The 26,732-nt window shown below is 43.5% G+C and overlaps 1 protein-coding gene and 1 long non-coding RNA gene across 7 annotated transcripts in view; one reads left to right on the forward strand and one right to left on the reverse strand.

Annotated features, from left to right (window-relative positions):
* LOC145505934 (uncharacterized) overlaps positions 1-25,789 on the reverse strand; it is a 32,825-nt gene extending 7,036 nt beyond the window's left edge. Inside the window, exons 1-4 of the long non-coding RNA XR_014053390.1 lie at positions 25,277-25,789; positions 17,660-17,758; positions 3,926-4,085; positions 2,928-2,994 (exon numbers count right to left, since the gene is read on the reverse strand). This is a non-coding gene — a long non-coding RNA (uncharacterized LOC145505934). The remainder of the gene's footprint in view (positions 1-2,927; positions 2,995-3,925; positions 4,086-17,659; positions 17,759-25,276) is intronic.
* The window catches only part of ILDR2 (immunoglobulin like domain containing receptor 2), a 69,399-nt gene that overhangs the window by 38,195 nt on the left and 4,472 nt on the right, over positions 1-26,732 (forward strand). Inside the window, exons 4-9 of one of the 6 annotated variants that reach the window (XM_081489295.1) lie at positions 7,012-7,068; positions 10,444-10,590; positions 11,692-11,868; positions 20,176-20,289; positions 24,146-24,362; positions 25,506-26,181. In XM_081489295.1, the coding sequence (XP_081345421.1) occupies positions 7,012-7,068; positions 10,444-10,590; positions 11,692-11,868; positions 20,176-20,289; positions 24,146-24,362; positions 25,506-26,181 (1,388 nt within the window). Of the gene's footprint in view, positions 1-7,011; positions 7,069-10,443; positions 10,591-11,691; positions 11,869-20,175; positions 20,300-23,912; positions 24,047-24,145; positions 24,363-25,505; positions 26,182-26,732 lie in introns of all 6 variants that reach the window. The other 5 variants (XM_081489294.1, XM_081489296.1, XM_081489299.1 and 2 more) reach the window with 5 other exon arrangements.

Below are 26,732 nucleotides of genomic sequence, written 5' to 3' on the forward strand. Positions count from 1 at the left end.
TCCTTTTCTTAGACATTAAAGTAACTTCTAATTGCCACTCTTTAACTGAATCCTAGAAGAATGACAGTGATTCACAAGTGTTAGTAGAGTGCAGTGGAAATCTGGAATGTATTTACTGCAGTTGTTCGGACTCTCAAAGATCAAACCTTCATTGGATGTGATAGAATAGAAGAGAATGGGAAGAAAAGTTAGAGCATTTCTAACTGACAACAACATTTCTTAGAAATTGTTAAGCAAGAAGCTGAAAGCAAAATGACTTTCAGAAATATAGGATTTCAGCATTAATCCACTTTTTAAAATGCCTTTAGCTCCAGGAAAATATAGATCATGGTATAAAAGCCAGAGAGCTTTTCTCTCTCTCTCCCTCTTCTTTCTACTGTTGACATAACATAGTGGTATTATCAGCTATCCCCAAACTCCTACTATATTCTGAATTTTGAAGACATTTAATTTTACCCACTTTACTGCCAAATTCTGTCACTCACACCACCCTGGGGCTAACACTGCATGGGTGCATTATGGGAAGGCTTTACTGTCTTCTGAAACTTCAGCTTTTGGCGGTTGCTTCAGGGAGAATGATAAGCCTGATGCATGTCTCTCTGTTGGAGTGACAAGTTTTGTGAACCTCCTGTCCATATTTCTTATTGTAAGTTTTTTAATTACACATATAAAAGAATCTAAAACATGAAAACCCCTTCATTGTTCTTCCATCATGCCCATTCCAGCTCCCCAGAAATAAGGGCTAACAATTTGGTGTGTCATACTGTTGCTTTCAGATTTTAATTTGAACATAGTGCCTAGAGCTTATATTCACTAACGTTCTGTGTGTAGAAATAGTGTCAGAACACCATCAAAATGTTATTTTAAATAGTTGCTGGGGAAACCCAGCTTTTGTGTTTTATCCATCATAATTATATCTGTGTTGATAGCTCAGTTGGTAAAGAATCCGTCTGCAATGCAGGAGACCCCGGTTCCATTCCTGGGTCAGGAAGATGTGCTGGAGAAGGGATAGGCTACCCGCTCCATATTCTTGGGCTGTAGCTCAGCTGGTAAAGAATCCGCCTGCAGTGCAGGAGACCTGGTTTCGATCCCTGGGTTGGGAAGATCCCCTGGAGAAGGGAAAGGCTACCCACTCCAGTAGTCTGGCCTGGGGAATTCCATGGACTGTGTAGTCCATGGGGTTGCAAAGAGTCAGACACATTGGAGCGGCTTTCACTTTCTCTTTCATATATATATCCCTCAGTGATTGTAAGCACATGATCTTTAGGTTTTATAGCCTCCAAACATATTTTGTATGGCTTGCCCAATGATTTTTAACAATCTATGAATCAGTTGCCAACATCTGAAAATCAGGATTTTTAACATTAAAAATCTGAGGTCTGGCTAATATTGAAAAATAGGAAGATTTGCAACCTTGAAGACACATTTCTGTAAGGTAACAATTGTCTAGAGGTGGGTAGGAGCAGCCCCTACAGACACAATATGCTCTTTGCCATACCCTTAACTGCTGTTGGTTGTATTACAGAAGGGCAGCTGCACTTGTTTGCATTACCTACTGGTCCATATAAATATATAGAGTTGAGTTTGCAACTCTAATCACTAAGTATCAGATTTGAGAGCAGAAAATGTTATGGATAGGGTGACCATATAAATAATTATCCAAAGTAGAAGACTTTGAAATTAAAAAGGGATGTTCTTAATAATTACAGCAGGCATAAACCAGGACTACCCTAGACAAACCAAGATGTATGGTCTCCCTATTTATGGATCTCTTCCTTCAACTACTTCATTTGACTAATGAGAAAACTGAATCCTAGAAAGAGGAAGTAATTTGCCTGTTAACGGTCAGCAAGTAAACTCATGGCAAAGCTGCCTTCATTACCCCGATTCCTAGTCCACCGCTTTATCCAATAAACATGCTCTTTATCATAGGTGTGAGCACCATATCCTCCTTCAATTTTTTATAGTTAATGATTTTATATTTATAGTTAATGATTATCATGTGGCTAATTTTCTGTGAGAAATTGTATATAAATCAATAGCTTGTATCATCGGTAACATTTCTATTATGAATGTAATTAATGATTTGGGCTACAGCACATAAAAGGATGTTTAAAACATTGGTAGGCTTGAGAACCAGAGAGTAAACACAATAAATATCTCATTTTACTAGACACAATAAGAGATATATCTAGACGTGCTAATTGTCTCTATTAAAAAAAAACCCTTAAGTAAGTATCTGATAACTGTCTTGATAAAAAGCAAAGTATATTGACTTTTTTTTATACTGACTTTTTGATCATTGGCTATTGCCTGGTAATTAATACTAATTATTCCTTTAAGAGATGTCTAAGATCCTAAATTCCCAAATCCTTGACCACCTGTCTATTACCTTGTTGATTTCCAAGAAATAATTTGTCCACAGAACACTCCATGTGAGTTGAATGGATGCTCTTAATTACTTACTTGGATTTTAGCCCCATACCTGTGTCTCTCACAGGGAACTGGACTAGACCACATGTAAGCTTTACAGTTACCTCTCAGCCTTTCATGAAGGCTTAGGCCAAAGGCTAGTCAGAGAACTCTCCTTCAGGTTGCCATTTTCCAAGGACCTACTTGGCCCCCACTTGTCTTTCCAAGAGACCTTGCAAGCAGCAGACTACTCTTACCACGTCAGCTACACAAGAAGGAAGATAGAAAGAAGGAAACCCTTCTTGCCAAAACCTGAAACAGAGCTAACCTAGTGGCCCACTCCATGCTTCATTTTCCTTGGAATGTACTCTGGTCCTGATTAACTTGTGAAATGTGGGACCATGCAGGAGACGTGACCGGGACACGTTTCACTACACTGGCCTTGTATGGTTGAGAAGAGCCAAGCAAAATAAAGTAAGCAAAGAGTCCTCTCACCTGACTCCCTTACACCTTACCTCTGCTACATCTTCCTCTAGTCCTGGAAGAGCTCCTCTTTTCTTTGACTTTTGCAGAGCTGCTTTTCTGTGGAGTGATTTGATAGAGGAGAGGATCGGTGACCAACTATGTCCTTTAGACTCAAAATATAAGCCACATACATGGGTAACTTTTTCTTTAACACACCTCAACAGGAAAAGTTGTCTTCTAAGTGAGCCAAAGAGACCAGACACCTGGAGTTGTGCTTTGTAATAGTGATGTGTGGCTACAGAGCCTTTGAAGCATTAATATTTTGGCTACATTGATACAAGTGAAAATATTATGAAGCTAATTTCATCTTTTTTAAAATTTAAACAACATACCTTTTTACTTACAACAAAGCCAATTGAAACAGCTACAAAAGGAAATCTTTCAAACAAAACACAAATTTACCAAGATAGAACTTATTTTCAACAAACATATTTTTTCCATAATATAACTGTTTACCAAGGTTTTCATATGAATTGTCTCATCCCTCCTCCCCTAGAACTGTGTGTACAGTATGCAACCCTCTCCCTAAATGATGGGGGGTAGGGTGGATAGAATGTACAGATGCATATACAGGATGCTTGTTTAGGCATGAGACATCTCTGAAAGGACTCACAGAAACTCATAACAATGGTCACCTCTAGAGATGGGTCCTGAGAAGCTGCGGTCAGAAGTGAGAAGCCCACTTGGCACTGCATGCCATTTTATATCTTTTAAATGTTGAATTCCATGAATACAATTTTAATTTTAACAAAAATGGGATCATACTATACACTGTATTATAATCTCTATGTTATATGGTGTTACAAGCATCTTTCCTCATTAACATTCCATCATGTATAGATTCTACATCTTAGCTTTATGGCTTTAACGATTCCGTTAGTAAAGATATAACAGCTATGTGTCATCCCACCAAACTAGGCTAATCATTTGAATTCTCACTGGCAATTCCATCAGGCTTTCTTCAATATATCCTGAATTATATACTTACTTTGTGCCAGTCCCTGGTGGCTCAGATGGTGAAGAATCTGACTGCAGTGCAGGAGACCCAGGTTCAATCCTTGGGTTAGGAAGATCCCCTGGAGAAGATAATGGCTGTCCATTCCAGTATTACTGCCTGGAGAATTCCATGGACAGAGGAGCCTGGTGGGCTATAGTCCATGGAGACACAGAGTTAGACACAACTGAGCAACTAACACTTTCACCTTTCACTTTGTGCCAGGCACTATATTTTATATATATATATATATATATATATATATATATATATATAAAATAAATGTACAACTCATTGAATCCTATCAACAATTCTATGAGGCAGGTACCATGAATATGCCCATTTTATAAAATTTAAAACACAAAATTGAGGCTTAGAAAAATTAAGTAACTTGTCTAAGGTCATAAGGTCACACATTCTAAAATCCATGCTCTTTTAACTTCTTTTTGTCCTAAATTTAACCCATTCAATCTAGGAGAGACAACTCTCCAAGACTGAGTTTGTTAGTTCCTTAACTGATCTCAAAGCAGCAGTGTTGCTTGCATACATTTTTATGTGGTTTCGACACTGAGAAAAAGAATGGTGAACCGGGCACTTCACCACACAAGATAAGTCTACAACATTAATAATTCATCTCTTCCACAGCTGATGAAAATTATGCATAACACATTTTACTTTACAAATTACAAAAGTCTCTAAAGTATATGTGCTTGTGAAAGACATATCGAACAGTCCATTCAGTTAATACACAAACAGTAATTACAATATTAAAAAATTTAAAACATACCTATGTACAAAGCTGGGGCTTCCCAGGTGGCACTAGTGATAAACTCCTGCCAGTGCAGAAGACAAGAGATGCAGGTTCGATCCCTGGATCAGGAAGATCCCCTGGAAAATGGGATGGAAACCCACTCCAGGATTCTTGCCTGGAGAATCCCATGGACAGAGGAGCCTGACAGGCTACAGTCCACACAGTCTCAAAGAATTGGACACAAATGAAGTGACTTAGTATGCACCTATGTACAAAGTTAGTTGTTTCATCAATAGGGTCAGTGATCCATGTAGGACTTTCAGTTAAGACACCTTTTTTTCCCCAACTACCACAGATTACTCACCAATGAAACTGTAAGATGTATCAGTTCAGTTCAGTTGCTCAGTCACGTCCAGCTCTTTGCGACCCCATGGACTGCAGCACACAAGGCTTCTTTGTCCATCACCAATTCCCAGAGCTTACTCAAACTCATGTCCATTGAGTCAGTGATGCTATCCAACCATCTCATCCTCTGTCGTCCCCTCCTCCTGCCTTCTATCTTTCCCAGCATCAGGGTCTTTTCCAATGAGTCAGTTCTTCACATCAGGTGGCCAAAATATTGGAGTTTCAGCTTCAGCATCAGTCCTTCCAATGAATATTCAGGACTGATTTCCTCTAGGATGGATTGGTTGGATCTCCTTGCAGTCCAAGGGACTCTCAAGAGTCTTCTCCAACACCACAGATACTTTTCCTTTATGGAAGAGATAAGCATTTTTTCAAATTTATGATCAGTGTATGTTTGTGTTAGTTGCTCAGTCATGTCTGACTCTTTGCAACCACATGGACTGTAGCCTGCTAGGCTCCTCTGTCCATGGGATTTTCCAGGCAAGAATGCTGGAGTGGATTGTCATTTCCTCCTCTAGGGCATCTTCCCAACCCAGTAATCGAAGTTGGGTCTCCTGCATTGGCAGGTGGATTCTTTACCATTTGAGTCGCCAGGGAAGCCAGTAGCAGTTATCAAATCAACTGGAGAGCTTTTAATCATAGCATTCGTTTCATTTCTTAGAGCTTCATGAACCACCTCTCCAGCTTGTCTTGCTAGGGTTACTGTGTAACCAACGCATTCGTGCCAAGGATCAGCCATCTCCTCATGCAGGAAGACATGAGGCTGGGACCCCCGGAAGATCTAGTGCTGGGCTCTTCCAGAGGGAGAACTAATTTCAACTTGAAAAAAAAAAAGGGCTATTTTAATGCTATTACTGGAAATGCTAAAATTGCCAGTTACTCACATTAATTTCTACTGGACAGAGCTATTCTGTAGGCATATGTCATGCCCATAAATGAAGTGAGATTCAGTTGCAGGCTTAGGAACCATAGTGACCTTTGCTGTCACAAGTCTGAAATGAGTAGAGTTTGCTAGTTGTTACCTAGTAGAACTTGTTTATTAACAAGCCTGCATGTGATAAAATCTGGTAGGGGCAGAAGTTCTATCATGGCCTTTACATTTACCTGGATATGAGAACATGGTGGAAGCATTCAGCCCTTCTTTCTGTATAAATCAGACCAGTTTTTAAAAAGACTAATCTCCTTCCCCACATCTTCTAGGGTGCTGTTTCTTGCACAGCTCTTTGCTTCCCAGAGTCCTGAGTGGCACCTGTTCTGACGCCAGACCTTATCATGCAGAAGGCACTTGGTTCCATACCACATCAGCTGTGGGTGCCATACGGAAAAGCCACACCATATACATTGTACAGAGTGTTTCTGAAGCCAGAAGGAATGTTGAAGAATGTGTAACTGATCTAGCTGTATCTTTTCCTTCCCTTTGAAAATTTTAATCATTGATATATCTTTAGTCTATAAATAGAATCATGTAGGGAATAATTCTGAGTTAAAACCAAATATGTACTTTTGTTTTTACATGGACATGGGGCTGTATATGGATGTATGAAGATGTAGGTTGAACATTTAGATACAGATGTGTTTGACTTTCCAATAAAATATGTGGGTGTATAAATGAATGGAGATGGTATGTATCAAGCAGGATTTTTTTGTATTTGAAGCAAAGATTTCCTCCTTCTGTAATAGTTGGAAAGAAAGTTCTGTTTCGGCTTCTGCCTGGTTTAGGTGCAGAGTTCTCTTAAATGGCTGCTGAGGATTGATGGAGAAGGTCATTGTCTTGACTGAGCACAGCCTTGGTGATGTGCCTTTCATCACTCAAAGAGCAGGGATCAGTGGCCCCATGTAGGGATGGTACCAACTGAAGCCAGGCTTCAGGCTGTATTTTCCTTTGGAGTAACCTCTTTTCTTCTTTTCCTTCCACCTCTTCTAGGCAGAACAGGGCTGCTTGCTGATCTCTTGCCCAGTTTTGCTGTGGAGATTATGCCAGGTATTCAGTCATTTAACTCTCTATTTGCTTAATTTGCTATCCCTCCATCTGTCTTGCTTCTGCATTAGTTACTAATTGCTCCTTTAACTTATTGGCACATTTGTCTATATATGTCTGTGGTATTTTCCAGGATGAACTAAGCCCATTGGAAGAGACTTCAAATTGTATTTCTTCTGTTTCTAGGCCCTAAAAGAATAATGCTAATTAAAAATAGTCTGAGATGGGGGCCCAGTCCTTCAGTGTCAGGTATGCAGGCCCTTTGACAATCTCAGTATGTTAGTTGCACCCAGTTGCTATAAGTATCTTTAATGGAGTTGTTATTTATCTGCATTCCTTGTTCCCTAAGTTTCATGTGTGAAAGTGAAAGTTGCTCAGTCATGTCCAAATCTTTGCGACTCCATGTGCTATATAGTCCATGGAATTTTCTAGGCCAGAATACTGGAGTGGGTAGCCTTTCCCTTCTCCAGGGGATCTTCCCAACCCAGGGGTCGAACCCAGGTCTCCTTCACTGCAGGTGGATTCTTTACCAGCTAAGCCACAAAGGAATTCCAAGAATACTGGAGTGGGTAGCCTATCCCTTCTCCAGTGGATCTTCCCGACCCTGAATCGAACCGGGATTGCCTGCATTGCAGGCGGATTCTTTACCAACTGAGCTATCAGGGAAGCCCAAGTTTAATGTTTACCCATTCATTATTGTACAACCATGTTACTTGGAATTGCCTTTTATAACTTTATCAAAACATTTTTTCAAACCTTATGAATGCTATGTACCCCTCCTACCTTGAAAAGTACACATTTACAGGTCTATATTGCTTTGTATACAATCTATATTGCTTTGTATACAATAGCAAAGCAATTGTGACAGTTGCTTTGTTACAGTTTAGGACTTTTTGACCTCCCAAATCCTGGGGGTCCATGGACCCTATGTCAAGGACAGCTGCACCAAATGCACACCTGTCTTTTTATGCAGCTTCCACTGAACATATGAGCTAGACAAGCCAGCAACAGTTTGATGCTACACTATAGTCCATCATGAAAGGAGCTCACAGAGAAACAAGAATGAACTATGGGAGAGAACATATCCAAACACAGAAAGTCGAGAAGGGTGAGATTCAGTTTTGCTTTGGAGGGCTTCTGCCAAAGGGTTAAGAGCTGACTAATAATTGAGAGCAACAGAAGGATACAAAATAATCCTGGCAATTGTTTTAGACTTTATTCAAGTTTTAAGAAATACCCAGAGTCACACAGTTGAGCGTCACTCTTCTGTGAAATCTCCAGATCCTTTCCCATTAGCTGGTTAACCCAAACACAGACATTCTTCTTACTGATGTTGATCCCAAGATCACAAATAGATATTTCTTTGTGATCTGCCTTTCCAGAGTTCAATTAATTTGTACTCATTTTTTCATCACAAAAAACCCCACAATGTTACACTGCATTGCTTCAAACTAGATGTTGTATCCCCAAGTCCCAAGGAAAAGTTATTGTATTTCTCATATCTGGTCCTGGTCCTCTGAATTTCCCTCCCTTCTGACTCTAAGAATCCTTTCATGGCTAACATTTTTTGTTTCTCCAAGGCAACCTGCCAGTCTTCTATCCTTGACTGCCTGACCCAAGTTGTAGCTACCATACCACACGGCTCTTCTAGTCCTCAGAGCCCATATCTATCTCAGGTCACATTGTGTTATTATGTTAGTGCAAAGGCAAGGACAAAGCCTTCAACTATCTACTGTCCTCAGCAGGAAGCTCTTCCAGAACATTCTGGCCTTCTTACTTCCGCCCTGAAGAGAGGGTGACCTGGTTAATTTGAGTGTATTTCTATTGGGTGAGTGAAGACAGACACTTAGGAAATCTAAGTTGTGTGTCTTCTCTGAGAAAATTATGTTCTAAGCAAAGGTCAAATAACTTTGTCATTATCACAAAACCCTTTATCTAACCTAAATGTCGTATTCTCAAGCTCCAAATATTGGAGAAGGTGATGGCACCCCACTCCAGTACTCTTGCCTGGAAAACCCCATGGACGGAGAAGCCTGGTGGGCTGCAGTCCATGGGGTCTCAAAGAGTCGGACACGACTGAGCAACTTCACTTTCACTTTTCACTTTCTCGCATTGGAGAAGGAAATGGCAACTCACTCCAGTGTTTTTGCCTGGAGAATCCCAGGGATGGGGGAGCCTGGTGGGCTGCTGTCTGTGGGGTCGCACAGAGTCAGACACGACTGAAGCAACTTAGCAGCAGCAGCAGCAAGCTCCAAATGAATGTCCTATTTTGTTGAAGAAATATTTAATAACTAAAATTCAAACAAAATAATGTATACCTGAAGTTGGTTGCAAAGGGATTTTTGGTAGATGATTTTCAATCAAAATGAATCGCTTTAGTCTTTTGCTTTGAAAGGAAATCATGGCTCATTCCAGTCCATTCCAGGCCCCCAGCAGGACATTAGGTCTTATAGCCAAGTCCCAAAAGCATGATATCAAGTCACTCGAGGGCCACAGTCATTTTTATCTAAGCCAAATAGAATTTATTTCCTTTCTCGTTATCTGTTGGATGGGAAAATGAATTAAATTCATGTTCAGTCTCTGGTAGAGCTGTGAAAATAGCTGACGTTAACAAACATGGTCAGATACACACATTAGCCTTGCCAGTCATCACAGCCTGAATCACTTTAGTCCGTGGCTATGCTGGCTATGTAGTATGGTCAGCCTGCCTGTGATCAAACCATTCTTAGGGGACAGGGACAGCATTTCTCTATCAGGGCCTATGTCTCTAGTTTTTTCTAGGAAATGGTTTTAATCTCGGCTCTGATGCTGAGCACAGGAAAGGTATCAAGAGGCGGTCAGCAAGGAAAGCAGATAGCTACATAAGCGACCTGGACCACCTAAAGGTGTTCTGATTTAGATCACACAGACATGGAGAACTTTTTCTCAGGACTTACACTATTGAGGGATAAGATTAACTTGACTACAAAAGATATGTATTCATGGAAATCACTTTATAGCTCAGCAATCAAAGTTCCCTGTCCCCAGCCAGGAAGTTCTCTGCTCTTGTGCCCTACTTATTCTGACACCACAATCAATAAGGTAAGCCCTTTCCCTGGGAAGGGGCCCTGAAACTGCTCCTAGCCTTTTGTATTGGACATTATGTGCACTCAGTATGACCTGGGTAACTGTCCGTGCTCTCTACGCCCCAGCCCTGGGAGGGTCTGCATCTCTCCGCCTCAGAGCTCCTCCTGAGTCTGGGGGCTCTGTGCCCTGTTACAAGATGCTTTCTTCTGCAGGCCGCTCCCACTCTTCCTCTCACAGGGAGACCCTGAGGAGAGGGTGCCTGTCCCAGCAGGGGACCGCCACGAGTGTGGGTTTCTCTGTGCATCCTTCCAGAGTGGGTGTTTGTTGCTCTGGTGATCCTGGGAGTCTTCCTCTTCTTCGTCTTGGTGGGGATCTGCTGGTGCCAGTGCTGTCCTCATAGCTGCTGTTGCTACATCCGCTGCCCGTGTTGCCCAGACTCCTGCTGCTGCCCTCAGGCCTGTGAGTAATGTGACGCATGGGGAGATATAGAATGACCAAAATAAATGTCGCCTCTCCATCAGATAGCTGTGTGCCCTGATCGCCTTGTCCACCGCCTTTCCTTCTACCCCAGAACTGATCATTCCAGACTGTGCTCTTCTGGGAGCCCCTGACTTCCTGAGATGACCATTCCTGTTCGCCTTCTCACACACAGGCACCTCTCCATGCTTTGGATCCACACTTACCACCCCTGCATTTGGAAGTCTCTTTAACACTATTGATGAAAGGAAGGGCAGGTTCAAGATGGTGAGGTTGTGGGGTAAGGCTTTTGCCCTCTCCTTGGGCATCCAAACTAGAGAAAACTTTCTCTGGCCATGCCTCTCACATGCAGAGAACTCTTCTTTTCACCAGCAGCATGTGCAAAGTACAGCCTTTGGGTCCCCTCCAACCACAGATGAGTTTTATTTACTCCTATGACAAAATGGTCCACAAAGGAACTAGGCCTCATTTGGGGATTCACAATTTTACCTCCCTGGCCAAGCCCATATAGGCATTAAGTTTGGCACTCCTGCCATAAACATCTTGAAGGAGAGAGACACACTATGTATCTTTAGTATCCTTAGGAACACAGCAGTTTCTGTGAGGTGTCAGGTTATTTGCTCTGCTTTTGAACTCAAAGAGCAGGGCCATGTGTCAGCACATTGCTGGCTTTGCCTCTCTAGAAGAGGTTAGGATCCTCTTGGAAACAACCCTGGGCAGTCCCAGTGCTAGGCCTCCTACAGAGGGCTGAGGCAGCCTACAGACAGGGTGGTTAAGAGTGGGCTGCTACTGTCACAGGGGAGGCTGCTGTGACAGCTCCCAGCACCACTTAATTACTCAGTTGCCAGGTACTACTAAACACTATAATCACTTATGTCACTGCTGGAGGAGTCCAAAATAGTGGGGGAGAGTGTTTCCAATGAATCAAGTCAGGCCTTGTAGAACACACACACATACACATGCAAGCCCGTGACCGCGAGTAGATCTGGGAGCTCCCTTACGCGCATCTTCAGGGATTTTTGGTGTGAGGGTTGTGGAGGGTGGAACGATGTAATCTCTCTTGCTCTTCATCTCCCTTCACAGTGTATGAAGCAGGGAAAGCAGCAAAGGCCGGGTACCCTCCCTCTGTCTCCGGTGTCCCTGGCCCTTACTCCATCCCCTCTGTCCCCTTGGGAGGAGCCCCCTCATCTGGCATGCTGATGGACAAGCCGCATCCACCTCCCCTGGCACCAAGTGACTCCACTGGAGGAAGCCACAGTGGTAAATGTAGTTCCAGACTGTCCTGCCCCACGCTCTGTCGGGCTTCCACTCTGATTCCTTGCTGATAAGAACCATCAGCAGCTCAGTGATGCTTCTGTGGACAATGATTATCTCCATTCTGGAAATGGGATCTTGATAGCTGTATCAGATATCTCCTAAAATGCATGTCAAGCTTGCCAAGGGCTGCAGGACATAGCTGCCCCTTGCTTTCTTCCTGGGACCCACAATAACTAAAATCATAAGAAAAAGAGGCAAGGTACCCCCTGAATGTTGATCATTCAGTTAATAAATAGTTATTTCTTCCATACCTACTGCGTACTCTGAGGAACACCCAGAAGTGTAGGTAGGACATGGTTTATATAACCATGGCCCAGCCAGGGAAAGAGAATGGACCTTTACTAGACAATTAGATGCTATAGTGTATGTACTGGGAGTTCAGAGAAGAAGGAGCTGGAATGCTTACAAAGTCTTCAGGGAGGAGGTGAGATTAGAGCTGGGCTTAGAGGAGTGAGATGGATCAGGAAAGCAGAGACACTCACAGGCCAACATGGTGGAAACCCAGAGCTAGAAGAACAGTGTGCGTGTTTGCCAGTGTCCAGCTTGTTGGTCTGACTGGAAGACCATGGAAAAATATGGTGGAGCCAGATCAGGCAAGGCCTTGAAACCCCTCCAGAAGAGCCTGGGTTGGTGCCATAGTAACTGAGAACTCCTGCGTCCAGGCTCCTGAGTGGCGAGGTGACATGCCAATAAAGCTAGTGGTAAGTAGGACAGAGGAGAATCAGAGACCTTGAGCCGAGGTGTGATTGATATGTTTCAGGTGGGACATTATGATGCAGACAAAAGGAGTTGGGGGGTAAATCTGAGAGATGCTTTGAAACAGCAAGCAATTAGATGTTAGAAATCTTCAGGATGAGCCCAAGTTGTCTAGTGGTGTATATCCTAGACAGAAATGAAATAACTGGTAAGGAGAATTTGTTTGGATGATGATTAGCACCACTGAGGGCATGACAAATTTGTTGTTATAGTCAGGCATAGAAGAGTATAGGGGCGTTAAAATGTAGCTTTCCTGGGGGCATCCGAACAGGACTATACATAAAGGTTAGAACTGTGTACGGAATGTATTTAGGAGGTGACTTTTAAATCCCTAGATATAAATGAGCCACTAGGGTTGATGAAATAGACATTTCTCTCCTGGAGGGCTCTGGACACACTTCAGTGGGAAGCGGGGGAGCATGTCTAGTTCATTTAGTGAACTGTCAGTGCTCCACCATGGAAGGGGTGGATATCCTCAGTGAGTAATTGGTACTTGTGTGTTTTTCTCTCTCAGAAACTATTAGTAGAATTCTGACGTATGAGATTGGGAATGAGTCATGGACTGAGAAGTAAAAGTTAATAATCAAGGACACACAGGGTATTAGAGAAATAAAGATGATACAGTCCATTTTCCCAAAGGATGAAGAGGGCAAAAGAGGCATTAATAGGACTTGTCTCTGCCTTCTTCTCCCAATCTTATTTCTCTTTCCTTCCCACCAGGACCCTTCCCCCTTAGTTTTTATTGAGTAGATTCTCTTAATAAAATGACTATTATTTATAGGATGGCAAATACTTCTCTCCTGTTTTCAACTTTTTTCCAGTTCCTGCTTTTTGCAGTTCAATCATTTTGACTCCATCCTGCCATGCTAACCAACTTTAGTTAGAAGTGGCTTAAAAAATAGAAAAAAAAAAAAGGATTTCACATAGTGAGAAATTCCAAGGTAAGGTGGTTCTGGAGTTGGTTAATGGAAGAGTTCAAGTGGCATCACTAAAAGACCTGCTTCTTTCCTTCTTTTGTTCAGCATCCTGAGTGCATCCTATGTTCTCCTGGACTAGCTCCCCTCCAAATCCCATGATGACTGCCATAGTCTCAGATACTATATGCATTCAGAGATGGAAAAGATATGCTTCTTCCTTGTGCTCCTTTTCCCAAGAGGGAGGAAAGCTTTTCCATAAGTCTCCTTCCCTTCCAGCAGACTTCTACATGTCATTTTATTGGCAAGAATTATGTCCTGTCTCCATTCCTAAACCAGATTGACTTGGACCTACCAAGACTCATCTCTTAGGCCAAAACACCTATTCACCTCAGAAATGAACAGTCAGAATTCTGTTAGCCAGGAAAAAGGGGAGGATGCACAACCAGTCTTGGCCACAGCTAGTCTGGCTCATGTTATCTGGCTTACTGAGTCAGGAGTGAGTTCTTCATGCTCCGTGCCAGGCACCTTTCTGTACTCATGGTCCCACGGCCACAATTACTGATGGAATTTAGCTATTAAGAAAGGTGGCTTAAGTCAGTGTTCCATGTAGATTTTTTTTCAAAGAATGTTAGAAGTGTTAAGAAATGCTGATTTATAAAGATGTAAATTTAGCCTATCTTATATTTTTATGCTACTTCAATTTTAGGGTAATCATCTAGCAACAGTAATTTTTCAGATTACATTTGTACACGATACTCTTTGAATGTTCTGTGTAGTTGAAAAGGCATCTTTGATGAGCTATATATAGTATAGCCAGTTAGTTACCAAATGGGGGAGAGAGAAAAGGAATCCTGACTCCTTCTTCCATTCTTCATAGCAGCTATTTATTACCTCTTTACAAAAAAAAAAAAAAAAAAGACCGTCTCCTCCTGCCCTGCTCTGGATCCATTGCTTTGTCAAGGTTCTCTTTTTATTGAATCTCCAAATCCCACCCCATTCCTACCTCATGTGCCCAGCCTTTCCTTCTTTAGTGACTTCTTCCTATCAGCATTCAGGACATGCTCAGATCTCTCACATTAAAATACAACAGTTTGCAAAAACCCTTAGTCCTCTAATGCTGTGTCCCTGTCCACTTTCCCCTCTTCACAGATAAACTCCTTGATAGAGTTTTGAATATTTAATGTCTCCATTTCCTCTCCTCAGCTAACTTCTGTCTTGCTGTCACTTTCATCACTCCAAAGACCAGCTCTTGCCAAGACTGCCTTATCGCTAAATCTAATGGATCCTTCTCAAAGCTTGCCCCCCTTGACTTCTCAACAGTATCTGCCACCCCTGATGATACATCCATATTCTTTCCCTCCTCAATACTGTATTTTGTAGCTTTTCCTAGCCATTTCACTATATGACGGCTGTTCTTCCTCTGCATATCCCCTAGATGATGGTGTTTCTGTTTTGTCCAAGGTCCTCTCCCTGGGAAATCTTACCTTGTCCATGGCCTTAGTCATCATCTGTATGCTGATGACTGCCAGTCTTTATGTCCATCCTCTCTCCTGTTCCTCAGTCCCACATATCCAGCTGCCTTCTGGACATTTCTACCTGAATGTCTTTCAAGCATTTCCAATTCAACCTCTGTCTAGGAAACGGAATTCATCTGCTGTTTGTCAACCTCAGACCAACTCCAGCATTTCTTATTTCAGCGGATGGCACTGTTGTTCACCTAGTAGCCCAAACCAGAAGCAGGGACTTGATCCTTATCCCTTCTTCTTCCTCACTTCTCTCATCCAATTGGTCACCAAGTCCTTCAGATAGGATCTCAAAATAACTTTGAATTGGTCCATCTATACTCAACTATCCTAGTCATTGCTGCCATCATCTCCCACCTGAATTAATGCAGTTATGTCTTCCCTTGCTTGAATCCATTTTATTTACATATCTACCTGGTCTCCAATCATCCTTCTTACAAAAGAACTGAATAGGCAAGTAGGGTTTTGAAATGTCATTTTTCAAACTAATAAGGATATATGCCTACTGTATGTATACAGGGAATATGCAAATTTTAAGCATCACTTCTCCCACAACTGAGTTGCTGTCACCCTGGGGGTGGAATCTGGCAGCTGTTCCATTATCCATAAACAGCCTTCCTTAGCTTATTAAGATAGGACAGGAAGAACAAGGCTATATACCCATGGATATCTGCCTTAGACACTTTTGCAAGTTCTACAAATTGGATTTGGTGTTAAAGGGGAAATTAGCTGAAAAATAGTTGAGTCTTAATTGGATCAGAATTATCAGCTCTAATCTTTTAACAAAAAGAATTTTTAAAATTTGGCATCAAAATTAATATCCCAATATTCCCTCCCCAGTAAAAATCAAAGTTGGTGAGGCTAGTAAATTAGAGGAGCTGAAGTATGAAAGCCACACCAACCAAAGGACTTGGACCAGACTAAAATTCAAAAGAGAAATAAATCTTCCATTGACCCTGAACTGAAACATCACCAGGAAAAAAGTCATTTTCCAAAAAATGTTGGTCTTTGGCCAATAAAGATATTGTAGGATATTTGTTATTAAATATTGTAGGATATTTCTTTTCAAAATATCACCACACCTCAGAGAGTTCTCTGATCTAAATTACAGATAAAAATCAGCCCAATACCATTCTGCTTTCAAATCAAGAAAATTTTAATGAATGCCCACAAATTTTTTCTCAAGGAGTTTACAGTCCAGCAGAATGGTTTTGGGGGGCTTGTGAATGGAAATAAAATGAGTGAAAAATAGAAAGGAGCATGTGATAAGACTGATCTCTGATGTCAGCTCAGAGAAGGCAAAGTCTCATCTGCTTGGAGGGATCAAGAAAGGTTTTCTGATGTTTTCTATGCTCCTGAGCATATATATGACACAGAGTCAGTTCCTACCACAATGGGAGAATTAGTTATAGTGTGCTGCCCAATCGAATTTACAGCTTTTGATTGAAAAAAAAAAAATCTTTTCAAGGGAGAAGTGCCTAGCTTTTTAACTGCTGAAACCAAATGGATGATGCCTCTGAAGTCTATCAGTGCTCCACTCTGTCCTTTTTGACAAAGGAGACAGATTTAGATTTCTGAAATTATGAGCTTGTGTGACTGAGAATAAAAGCTGAAAGTATTGGGCTGGCCAAAAGGTTTGTTCAGGTTTTTCATAAGATGTTACAGGAAAACCCAAACAAACTTTTTGGCCAACCCAATATGTAGTACAGTAATGTCTCTTTATAATGCCAGTACTGAAAGGCGAAGCTGACATCTTCATCTGAGACTGTAAATAGTTACTATAAGTTTTCAGATGCACAATAACCTATGCATACATGATCAGTCTGTGTCATGATTAGGAGTGTAAATTGTTATAATGACACAGAAAGCAATCTAAGCTCCAATCCAAGTTGCAGTTAAGGGAGATTTCCAACTGTTGCTTGGGGTGGTGGCCTTTTCTTACCACCAGGGGACAGCTGGTACACTGTTCCATATAGCAACACTCTTCCCCCTTTATCTAAGTATTACTGAATGTCTGCCATAACAGTGCTTCACATATTAAAAACACCTAGATAAAGACACAGCTGCAGGTAGAGTAGACCCCTTCTTTAAGGCCTGTAAATATGCTCCTTTTCTTAACTAAAAATGTTGTTTACAGTCCCTAAGTTGTGTCCGACTCTTTTGCAACCCTGTGGACTGTAGCCCGCCAGGCTCATTTGTCCATGGGGTTCTCCAAGCAAGAATACTGGAGTGGGTTGCCATTTCCTTCTCCAGGGGATCGTCCTGAACCAGGGATCAAATTTGCATCTCCTACACTGGCAGGTGGATTCTTAACCTCTTAGCCACCAGGGAAGCAGACTAAAAATATAATCAGCAATAAAAATAACAAAACTTGCCTAAACCTTGCTGCTCCCTCAAGCTGCCAGTCAAGGCTTCCCCTTCCTGTTCAAAATTCCCCAACAAACCCACCACGTGTCTCTTCTGCCTTACTTTGTAATTCCTTGTAATACAGTTTCTACTTCTGATTTTCATTTCATTCATTCATTCATACAAACTCACCTGTTTGGAGTGTCTGCAATGTGCTAGGCTCTATGCTAGGTGCTCAGGAATCATAGATATACAGAGAGAACTAGTCCTTGATCTCAGGAAGTTTACAATCTAGAGAGAGAAATTCTACTGTAAATAATCTTTCTTAAGAAAGCATTGACCTCACACCCATCCCTAGGCTGGCACCATTTCAGCTCAAACAAACATACTATGTTTGTTTAGGAATATACTCTGTGTAGCGCACCATCCTGGGCTTTACACTGAGCTAGAATGATAAGCATTCTTTTCTCTCAAGAATCTTTTGGAAGATTAGACATTTATACAAATCATTTGAAACAAATAGGAATATATTAAGAGACATATGATGAAAGTTCAAAGTAAATGATTTGTAAGTTGGGGGTTGGATAGAGAGAGAGAAGAGAAAACTTTTCTAGCTAGAGAAAAAGAAAGCCTTTTGGCTGAGATGTTGTTTGTGCTGCCCCTAATAATTACAAAGAACTCAAAGTGCTCCACTGAGTTGGTCTTTGTTGTCTTCCTTCTTTTTTTTCCTTTTTTGGTTTATGTATTTGTCTTCTCTGACTTATAAGATTAATTAAAAGGTGAAAATTATTAGTTGTATTTTGTAGACATGAAAACTGAGTCCTGAATAGGTCACCACTTATTTGAGGTCCTTGTGGCCTACAGGGAGCCCAGTTCCCTACTCCCCAGCCCTGTGTTTTATCCATCAGACACAAATGCCTCAGAACAGACATAGCAGTTCTGTGGGATAATTGCATTTTAATTGAACTGTCTGTGCTACTCTGTAAACGCCTCTGCAGAGATGGAAGGGTGTGGAGGATGATAAATAAAACCATTTCTGCTAATAATTGCTTCTGCATAAGGATTAAGGATCTAACCTCTGGGAGAAGGTGTCACTAAAAAGCATGTGCTGAGATTCATTAATTTTTTAAAGTAATTCCACAATTGAAGCTGAATGTTGACTGCCCATCCTGTGCTTATATAGAAAATCAGTGCACCTGCAAATGGATGTGTGGGCGTCTTCCCAGTTTTCAACACCAGGGCTGTGATTAGAGTCAGTGAAAGATGATATTTTAATCTTCCACATACATGCTTGTGTAGGGGGCTATGTCCACAGCAGGGGAACATAACCAGAGAGCAGAACGCAGAACTTTCTCCAGAGATGCGTGCAGTTGTGTGGTTTCCTTATGGCATTTTTTCTGCTCTGGGAATAGAGAATGCTGGGGGTGGGTCATTTGCTTCCATCCCCATTGTATAGTCCTGACTGGCTGCATGGTAGGACAGTGCCTCAGATGCCCAAGGTCCACCTCTGGGTTCTTCTTTTTTGTCTTCCTTTCCTTTCTCTCTGCTGCTTCTGGCCCCCGACTCCAGACAGACAAGAGGCCCAGGATGGTTGGGCTTCCTTCAGACTACATTACTCCAGTCCCAGCACTGCCACTTATTGCTGAGAAAGTTTTAAAACTTCTCTGAACCAAAGTTTCCTCATCTGTGAAATGTGGCTGCTAGCAGCTAACTTCTGTATGGAGCTGTGAGGAGTCGGTGTCCATGTAAAGCATGTAGCACAATGCTGAGCACATTTCAGTGCCCCTAAGTGTTGTCTGTTACCCTTACTGTCTGTCCCCATCCCATCCCTTTCTCTTTCTTGTTTTGTCTTTGTCTTATCTGTAAATATTAGATCTGCCTGTGTCTGATCACCCTTGGGGCTGGTATTGGATTAGATTGATGCTTAAGTGATACCGGGCTTCAGCAGCCTTTGTCTCTGACAACGTGAGTGATGAGAATGTGGAGGATGGTATTATCTCTCATGCTTTAGTTTTGTTTTGTTTTTACTAAGCCCTGAAAATAGCATCTGCCTGTAACCACACTGCAGCAGGTTGACTTAATCATGTCTAAAATATGGTATTCTCTTTCCTAAGGGGAAAATGCTAAAGAAATAATAATGGAACCATAATTAGTAATCCATGTATTTTGCATTTTATTTTGTTCTAATGTGTGTAAAGCCTGTAATCTAATATTAGCTCTTATGCATCACCTAGTTATGGAATTTTTGTACAATCTCCCAGGCAACTACAGGCTTTTAGGCCACCTGTGTCAAGGTCTCTGATGTTTGGGTATCTGTTTTAAAGCTACATGTGCTTCCACCAAGTGAAGATATGATCCTCAGTCTGTAGAGTGATCTGTATCCCTAGTCTAGAAAGTGGTCTTTTTTAGTGTGAATATACTCCCCCAAACTTTGAGAAGATGATCTTTAAGTGGAGCTATATGAGGTCAGGAAATAAGAAGGAGAGGTTACTGGAACAGAATTTTTTTGTTGCTGTGCCAATCCTCCATTCTAATGGAACCATCTGATAAAGGGTATGGTTCCATATATAGAAATATAGGTTACTATTTCTGGGTGATTTCAAAAAGAGTTGTTATATCTGGGACCCATGTTTTCTACTGGTAAGTTACATGGAAGTCACCTTTTCCTGATTTTTTTTCACCTTACTATCTTGTTTGTTTCTCAACAGTTCGCAAAGGTTACCGGATCCAAGCTGATAAAGAGAGAGACTCCATGAAGGTCTTATACTATGTTGAGAAGGAGCTGGCTCAGTTTGATCCAGCCAGAAGGATGAGAAGCAGATGTGAGCATCTGTTAGTTTTATGTGATCTGTACATCATGCTAAAAGGGATTTGGGGGTGACCATACATGGGGAACCCTTAGCTTTCAGGGTCAGAACTAGTAGGGGTGCTGGTGACACCACCCTAAAGAAAGTAGCTTTGAGTACACAGCGGAAAGAAAAAAGGGGTTCTGGTATGAAGAATAGGGTGATAACAGGGAACTGTATTCAATATCCTGTAATAAACTATAATAGAATTAAAAAAAAAAAGAATAGAGCAATCATGTACCATTTTGGCTTCTGTTGCCTCTCTCCATGGGGCAGTCAGTATTGCTGGGCTGTGCAGTGGGGTTGGAACCATTTTATTAAAACAGCCTTTCCCCTACTACTCCCTTTAAAATATATTCAAAATAATGTCTTACAATGTGGAAGCTTCAGTATCAGTTTTTTCCAACATGAAAGGCCCTAGCCTCGAATGACAATCCAGCTGCCAACTTGCTATATCAATGAAAGTAAAAGAACAAGTCTGCCAAATGAATCTCGTAAAAAAGATGCCTACATTCCTTTCAGATACACAGTGGCAGAGACAGAGGGGCAAGCAAAAAGTCAAAAGAATGTTTTAATTATTGAGTCTGTAGGCAGCAGGGCCCCAACCCTTAACTTACCCACAGACCTTGGAGACTTTGCAGTGACATAGCTGATTCTTGATTTGGACTCCAAATTACTATCTATCATGAAAAGCAACACAGGGCAGGTCTGACATGGATGGACTAATTATCAGAGGTGCTGGCAGGCATGGGAGTGCGGTCACTTCGTTTCTCTCTTTGAACCTTCCTTGCCTTGGAACCAACTCGAGACTCAATGGCATTGTTGGGAAAACAGTCCCAGACTAGAGGAACTTTATTCAGATTAAGGACAACATATTCCTTCCAGTTTGCAATTCTAATTTCATCCTGTCTGAGTTGCATCCATTGCTGCCTCCTCCCACCACACTGGCTATAAAAAGACTGTCTCCAGATTGGAATGTCAGGAATGCAGATGTCACTGCACTTGACAAGCTAGTTGTAACAGTGTTGTCCTGGATCCCTGTAAGGGGGCAGAGATCAAGATAGAGTTCAAGGAGAAAGAGCCTGTGGAGGAAATCTGTGAACTCACAGCTCAGAGAAAAAACAGAGGTTAAAAATAAAGGGTAGATCCCGGTTTAGGTGATGTCTCCCGTCTGCCTGGATTAAAGTGGTCTCCAAAGCCCCGGCTGGCCAGAAGGTAATGACCAAGGAATCCTACAGTCAAGGGGTGGCCTGGGTCAACAGATGAAGAAACAGAAGCCCAGAAGGTTGAAGTGACAGTATCAGGACTACAACCCAGGTCTGCGGATTGCCGTCCTGTGGTTATCTGCTAAACTAGAAACTTTGGAGCCAACTGTGGATGGGGCCATGGCTGCAGTAGCAGTTTATATTCAAAGATCACAGCCTTCTAACTTTTAGGACTTTAGGATGTTGGAACTGGAAGAGACTGAGATTGTTGAATCTACCTCCCTCATTTTATGGAGGAGGAAAGGGAGGCCAAGAGGGAAAGTAACAAGTGCCAGTACTCACTGCTAGTGCCAGAATTGGAACCCAGAGCTCCTGGAACCTGCAGGTTCACATTACAATAACTGCACAGAGATGAAGTAGAAATCTAAGTTCTCTTTACCTCTCTCTTTGAGAGGTTCTATCCCTGAAAAGCAAAGTAAATCCCGGGGTGGATCATGGCCATGGGATAGTCTTGAAGATCTCATCATAAAATGAGCCACACCTAGTTTCAGGTGTGGCAAAGGAGTAATAGATTCTGTGAGAAATGGGAGTTTCAGGGTCAGGCCTATGAATTTCCCAGAATGTGTGATCCTCATTCACCTGCTCCTTGTAAGTAGGGGGTTGCTCTGGGGATATTTTAGTCTGGAATCAGCAAACCACAGCTCCCAGGGCACATATGTTCCACCTCCTATTTTTGAAGTAAATTTTCTTGGAACACAGCCATGCCAATCTACTTGTCTTATCTATGATTCCTTTCATACTGCAATAGCAGAGTTGAATAGTTGTGACAGTAAGACTTGCAAAGCCTACAGTATTTACTATCTGGCCCTTTACAGGGAAAGTTTGCCTCTCCTGCCCTAGAGTTCCATTGTTAGGTGTCTCTGAGGTGGGGGATGTTGATGTTCATGTTCACTGTGGCAGAAGTTTCACAACAGCATACAGCCTGGGCCATCCATCATATGAATGGAGAAACATCTCTCCCTCACTATCTGAAGAGATGAAAAATGTCCATTATTCCCTGAAGTTTAAGGCAAGTTCTGAGCCAATAATGTTAATGTAATTTTTCAATAAACACACTTGGTGCATTTTAAAGTTCTCTTCTGTATGGTTCCCAGAAGACTGGAATTCACTGGCATCATAAGAAAAGGAAGAATCTAGATTTTATTAATCAATAGGATCTGAGTTATTTCCCTTTAAAATAGGCAGGCACTAGACCATTCTCCTAACCAGGAAGAAAAGACTTAGATTATAATTCAAAACCAACTGATAGCATGACCAACTGAATGGCATTCCTGGTCAACCCTGTGTCCTGGTAAAACAGGACAAGGAGGTTGTGTTTATGCTGTGCAGGGAGGCCCTCCCTTCCCTTCAGGGGTGGGAACCAGCAAAATTCCTCTGCTCCTCTAAGGACTGTTGGGGATAGGGAGGAGATAAGGTAGAGGGGAACCTGAGACACACACTTGTGCTTCCCACATCTGATCTTAGTTTACCTCTCATTCAGCAGCCAGGCCCTACACCTTATAATTGTTGATTTTGATAATAGTTTGAAGTTCAAAGGATTTTTAGAAAACAAATGGATTCAGTTACATTACAAATAGATTTGCTAGATTTATTTTTTAAGTAGTGTGAAATTCAATCCATTTCAAAGTTTTATAAATAAATAGTTTATTTATTTTTTCTTTCTTTCCAGATTGTGATTCTGGTCCTTATTCACAAGTGCTTTTGCGAAAAGCTACTTAGGCCACCCTAAAAAATTAGAAAGCTGTGACCATCCCCTCCCTTTTTACATTTTTGGGCTGGGACCAGAGCATAAGTGGAGGCCCGTAGACCATAAGTGCAGCCTAACCTTCCCCCTTTCTTCCTACACTTCCAAACAGCTATCCTGGCCATCCATGGCCACATACATCTGGAATAGTCTGGGGAGTGAAGAGGTCTACTCAAGCCACAGAAATGGACTTGGTACTGTTCAGGGAAAATATTCCAGGTTCCTGGATGAACATCCAGAAGCAGAGTGTGCACACTCTCTTCGTCCTGTGGACTCCTTGCTCTGTGGGGAGGGGCACAGCAGCAGCTGGGATGGGGTGTGTGTGAAGCAGGGCATGGTGCTGGCTCTGAAGGCTCCATCTTGGGACTCAGATAACAGTAGGGAAGATGCTGTGATCTGTGGCTTTTCTCTCTTTTTGCCCCTTTTGCCTCATGCCTGGGATCATCATGGCTCATCACTGCTTTAAACAAGAAGAAGCAAAACATTTGAGTGAGGATGATGATATACTAGGAGGAGACCAGCTGCAGAGAGCCTAAGTTCTGGAAAGACTGCCTTAGGTGGAACAATAACAATTGTTTTCCTATTCCAAGAACAGAGCATGTGGGAAGCCTCCCTCTCTGTAGGCAACTAGCCTTCCAAGTGAAGCCACTTCCTGCTGAGCTGAGAACACAAATACCGTTAGTTCAGGTCTACAACCCACCCTGGACAGGACTGAGACCCTCAGGTGGGAGTTTCCCAAAGCTTCCAGTCTTAGCCCTTAACCAAGTCCCTGTTCTGTCCTACAGGTAGAAAGCTCTGTCATGCCTAGTTTTTGTCCTTGCAGATAACAACACCATCTCGGAACTCAGCTCTCTGCATGAGGAGGACAGCAGTTTCCGCCAATCTTACCATCAGATGCGAAACAAGCAGTTTCCTGTGTCTGGGGACTTGGAGAGCAATCCTGACTACTGGTCAGGTGTCATGGGAGGCAGCAGTGGGGCGAGCCGGGGGCTCTCGGCCATGGAGTATAGCAAAGAGGATCGGGAGAGCTTCAGGCACAGGTGAGGATGACTGTGGCAAGGCAGCTCTGGTGCTGGGCATGAGGAGGCAAAAGCTGGGAGGCAGGTTGGGTCTGAGGCTGCTGTGATCCAAAAACTTCTCTGTCTGCCCTTCTAGGTTATCTTGCCACATCTTTCTGTGGCTCTTGAACATCCCTTTCCCACATGTATTAAGCAAGGGAACACTGGAGACAACAGGTGCAGAAGTAATCAGTCAAGGCTCTTTGAAGAGGGTACTCTAGACCCCTGAATGAACCCTGTTGACATTTCTCTGCCCTTCTCATAAATTTTATCTTGTAACCTCTGAAAGACTCCACCCATCATCTCTCTCATTTTTCATCATTTGTTTTGTGAAAGGTCAAATGCCAATTATGTTATACTGTTGGATTTGATTCTCATAATTCTAAAAGGCAGGTACTATTAATGTCCTCCCAGTTTTAAATTGGGGAAACTGAAACTTAAAAAATTCTAAGGAACTTACACAGGGTCATGTGGCCAATGAATGTGAAGGGACAAAATGTGTGACTGGTTTGGTATGGCCAATGCTGACTGATAGCACCTTCCCCACTCACCTATCCTTTATATTGAAAGACAGTAGCTATTGCTCTTTTCTCAAAGAACCAACTGCGGCGTCCCTCTGGCCTGCTGCCCCACGAGGTAACTTGCCCTCTGCTCTGAGGAAGGAAAAGGCTTCTCTGTTTATCACCAAATATTACAGGGCTCCGTGGGCCACAGCTATTTGGACAGCAGGCCACATCGCCCATGCCGGCTTTGAGGGTATGAGAAGTGAGTCAGGAGGCTGTCAACCAGAGGTCATATCATAATGGCCAAAAGAAGGCCCCACGTGTGTTTCAGCACCGTGTAGATCACAAAGTAGTTTTATTCACACAACCCCTTAATCCTTAACTCTAACTCACCAGATGGACGGACGCCTTGACTTGGCTGTGATTCTGAGGCGTGAGAGGTGCCTGAGGTGATGCATCCAGCCAGGAGCAGAGCCATATCTCGGGCCGCGCAGTCTCCTGAGCGAGGCCCCAGACACGATGGGGTCCTTTAATCCCAGCTCAAGCTCCCTGCCTCGCGCGTTTGACAGGTCTTGGGTACCTGGGCCTTTCAAGGACTGACCAGCCCCTCCTCTGCCCGCAGCCAGCAGCGCTCCAAATCGGAGATGCTGTCCCGGAAGAACTTCGCCGCCGGGGTGCCGGCCGTGTCCATGGATGAGCTCGCGGCCTTCGCTGACTCCTACGGCCCGCGGTCCCGCAGGGCGGACGGCAACAAACAGGAGCTCCGAGGCGGGAGCCGCTTCGAGCGCTCAGAGGCGCGGGCGCACGGGGGCCTCTACCAGGACGGCTCGCTGGAGGAGTACTATGCGCAGCGGGGCCGCAGCCGGGAGCCCCTGACCGACGCGGACCGCGGCTGGTCTTACAGCCCCCCGCGCCGGCGGCCGCCCGACGACGCGCACTTGCCGCGCCTGGTGAGCCGCACGCCGGGCACTGCGCCCAAGTACGACCACTCGTTCCGGGGATCCGGGTTGGAGCGGCAGGTGCGGCCCGAGGGCGCCAGCCGCGGCGGCAGCCTCGAGACGCCTTCGAAGCTGAGCTCACAGCTCGGCCCTCGCAGCGCCTCCTACTACGCCTGGTCGCCGCCGGCCACCTACAAGGCGGGCGCGCCTCAGGGCGACGAGGAGGACGCGCCTGACGACACGTTGCCTCCGTACAGCGAGCTCGAGCTCACCCGGGGCCCGTCCTATCGCGGCCGCGACCTGCCCTACCACAGCAACTCGGAGAAGAAGAGGAAGAAGGAGACACCAGCGAAGAAGACGGTGAGGCCCAGGCGGCCTCCCCGGGGGCCAGAGGGCACGATCGCCAGCCAGGGGCCGCGGGGCTGGGGAGGAAGGAGAGCAGAGCAGGAGGGCCCTGCCCTAGACGCTCGGACGCCCGGTGGGGCCCAGGTGGGGAGAGCAGGCCCCCTGCTTGGGGAATCTGGATGTTAGGCTGATCTGTTGTCCCCCACCTCCTTCTATCCAGGCAGGACCAGGTGAAGTAACTGGGCTTGGAGCCCAGAGCGTTGAAAAAAAGCAGAAGTAGCAAGGCAATGGCACCCCACTCCAGTACTCTTGCCTGGAGAATTCCATGGACAGAGGAGCCTGGTAGGCTGTAGTCCGTGGGGTCGCTAAGAGTCGGACACGACTGAGCGACTTCACTTTCGCTTTTCACTTTCATCCATTGGAGAAGGAAATGGCAACCCACTCTAGTATTCTTGCCTGGAGAATCCCAGGGACGGGGGAGCCTGGTGGGCTGTCGTCTATGGGGTCGCACAGAGTCGGACGCGACTGAAGCGACTTAGCAACAGCAGCAGATGTGTAGGTGTAGC

Source organism: Giraffa tippelskirchi, chromosome 5 (genome assembly GCF_054371585.1).
Source record: "Giraffa tippelskirchi isolate mGirTip1 chromosome 5, T2T-mGirTip1v1.2.pri, whole genome shotgun sequence".
Classification (NCBI taxonomy): Eukaryota; Metazoa; Chordata; class Mammalia; order Artiodactyla; family Giraffidae; genus Giraffa; species Giraffa tippelskirchi.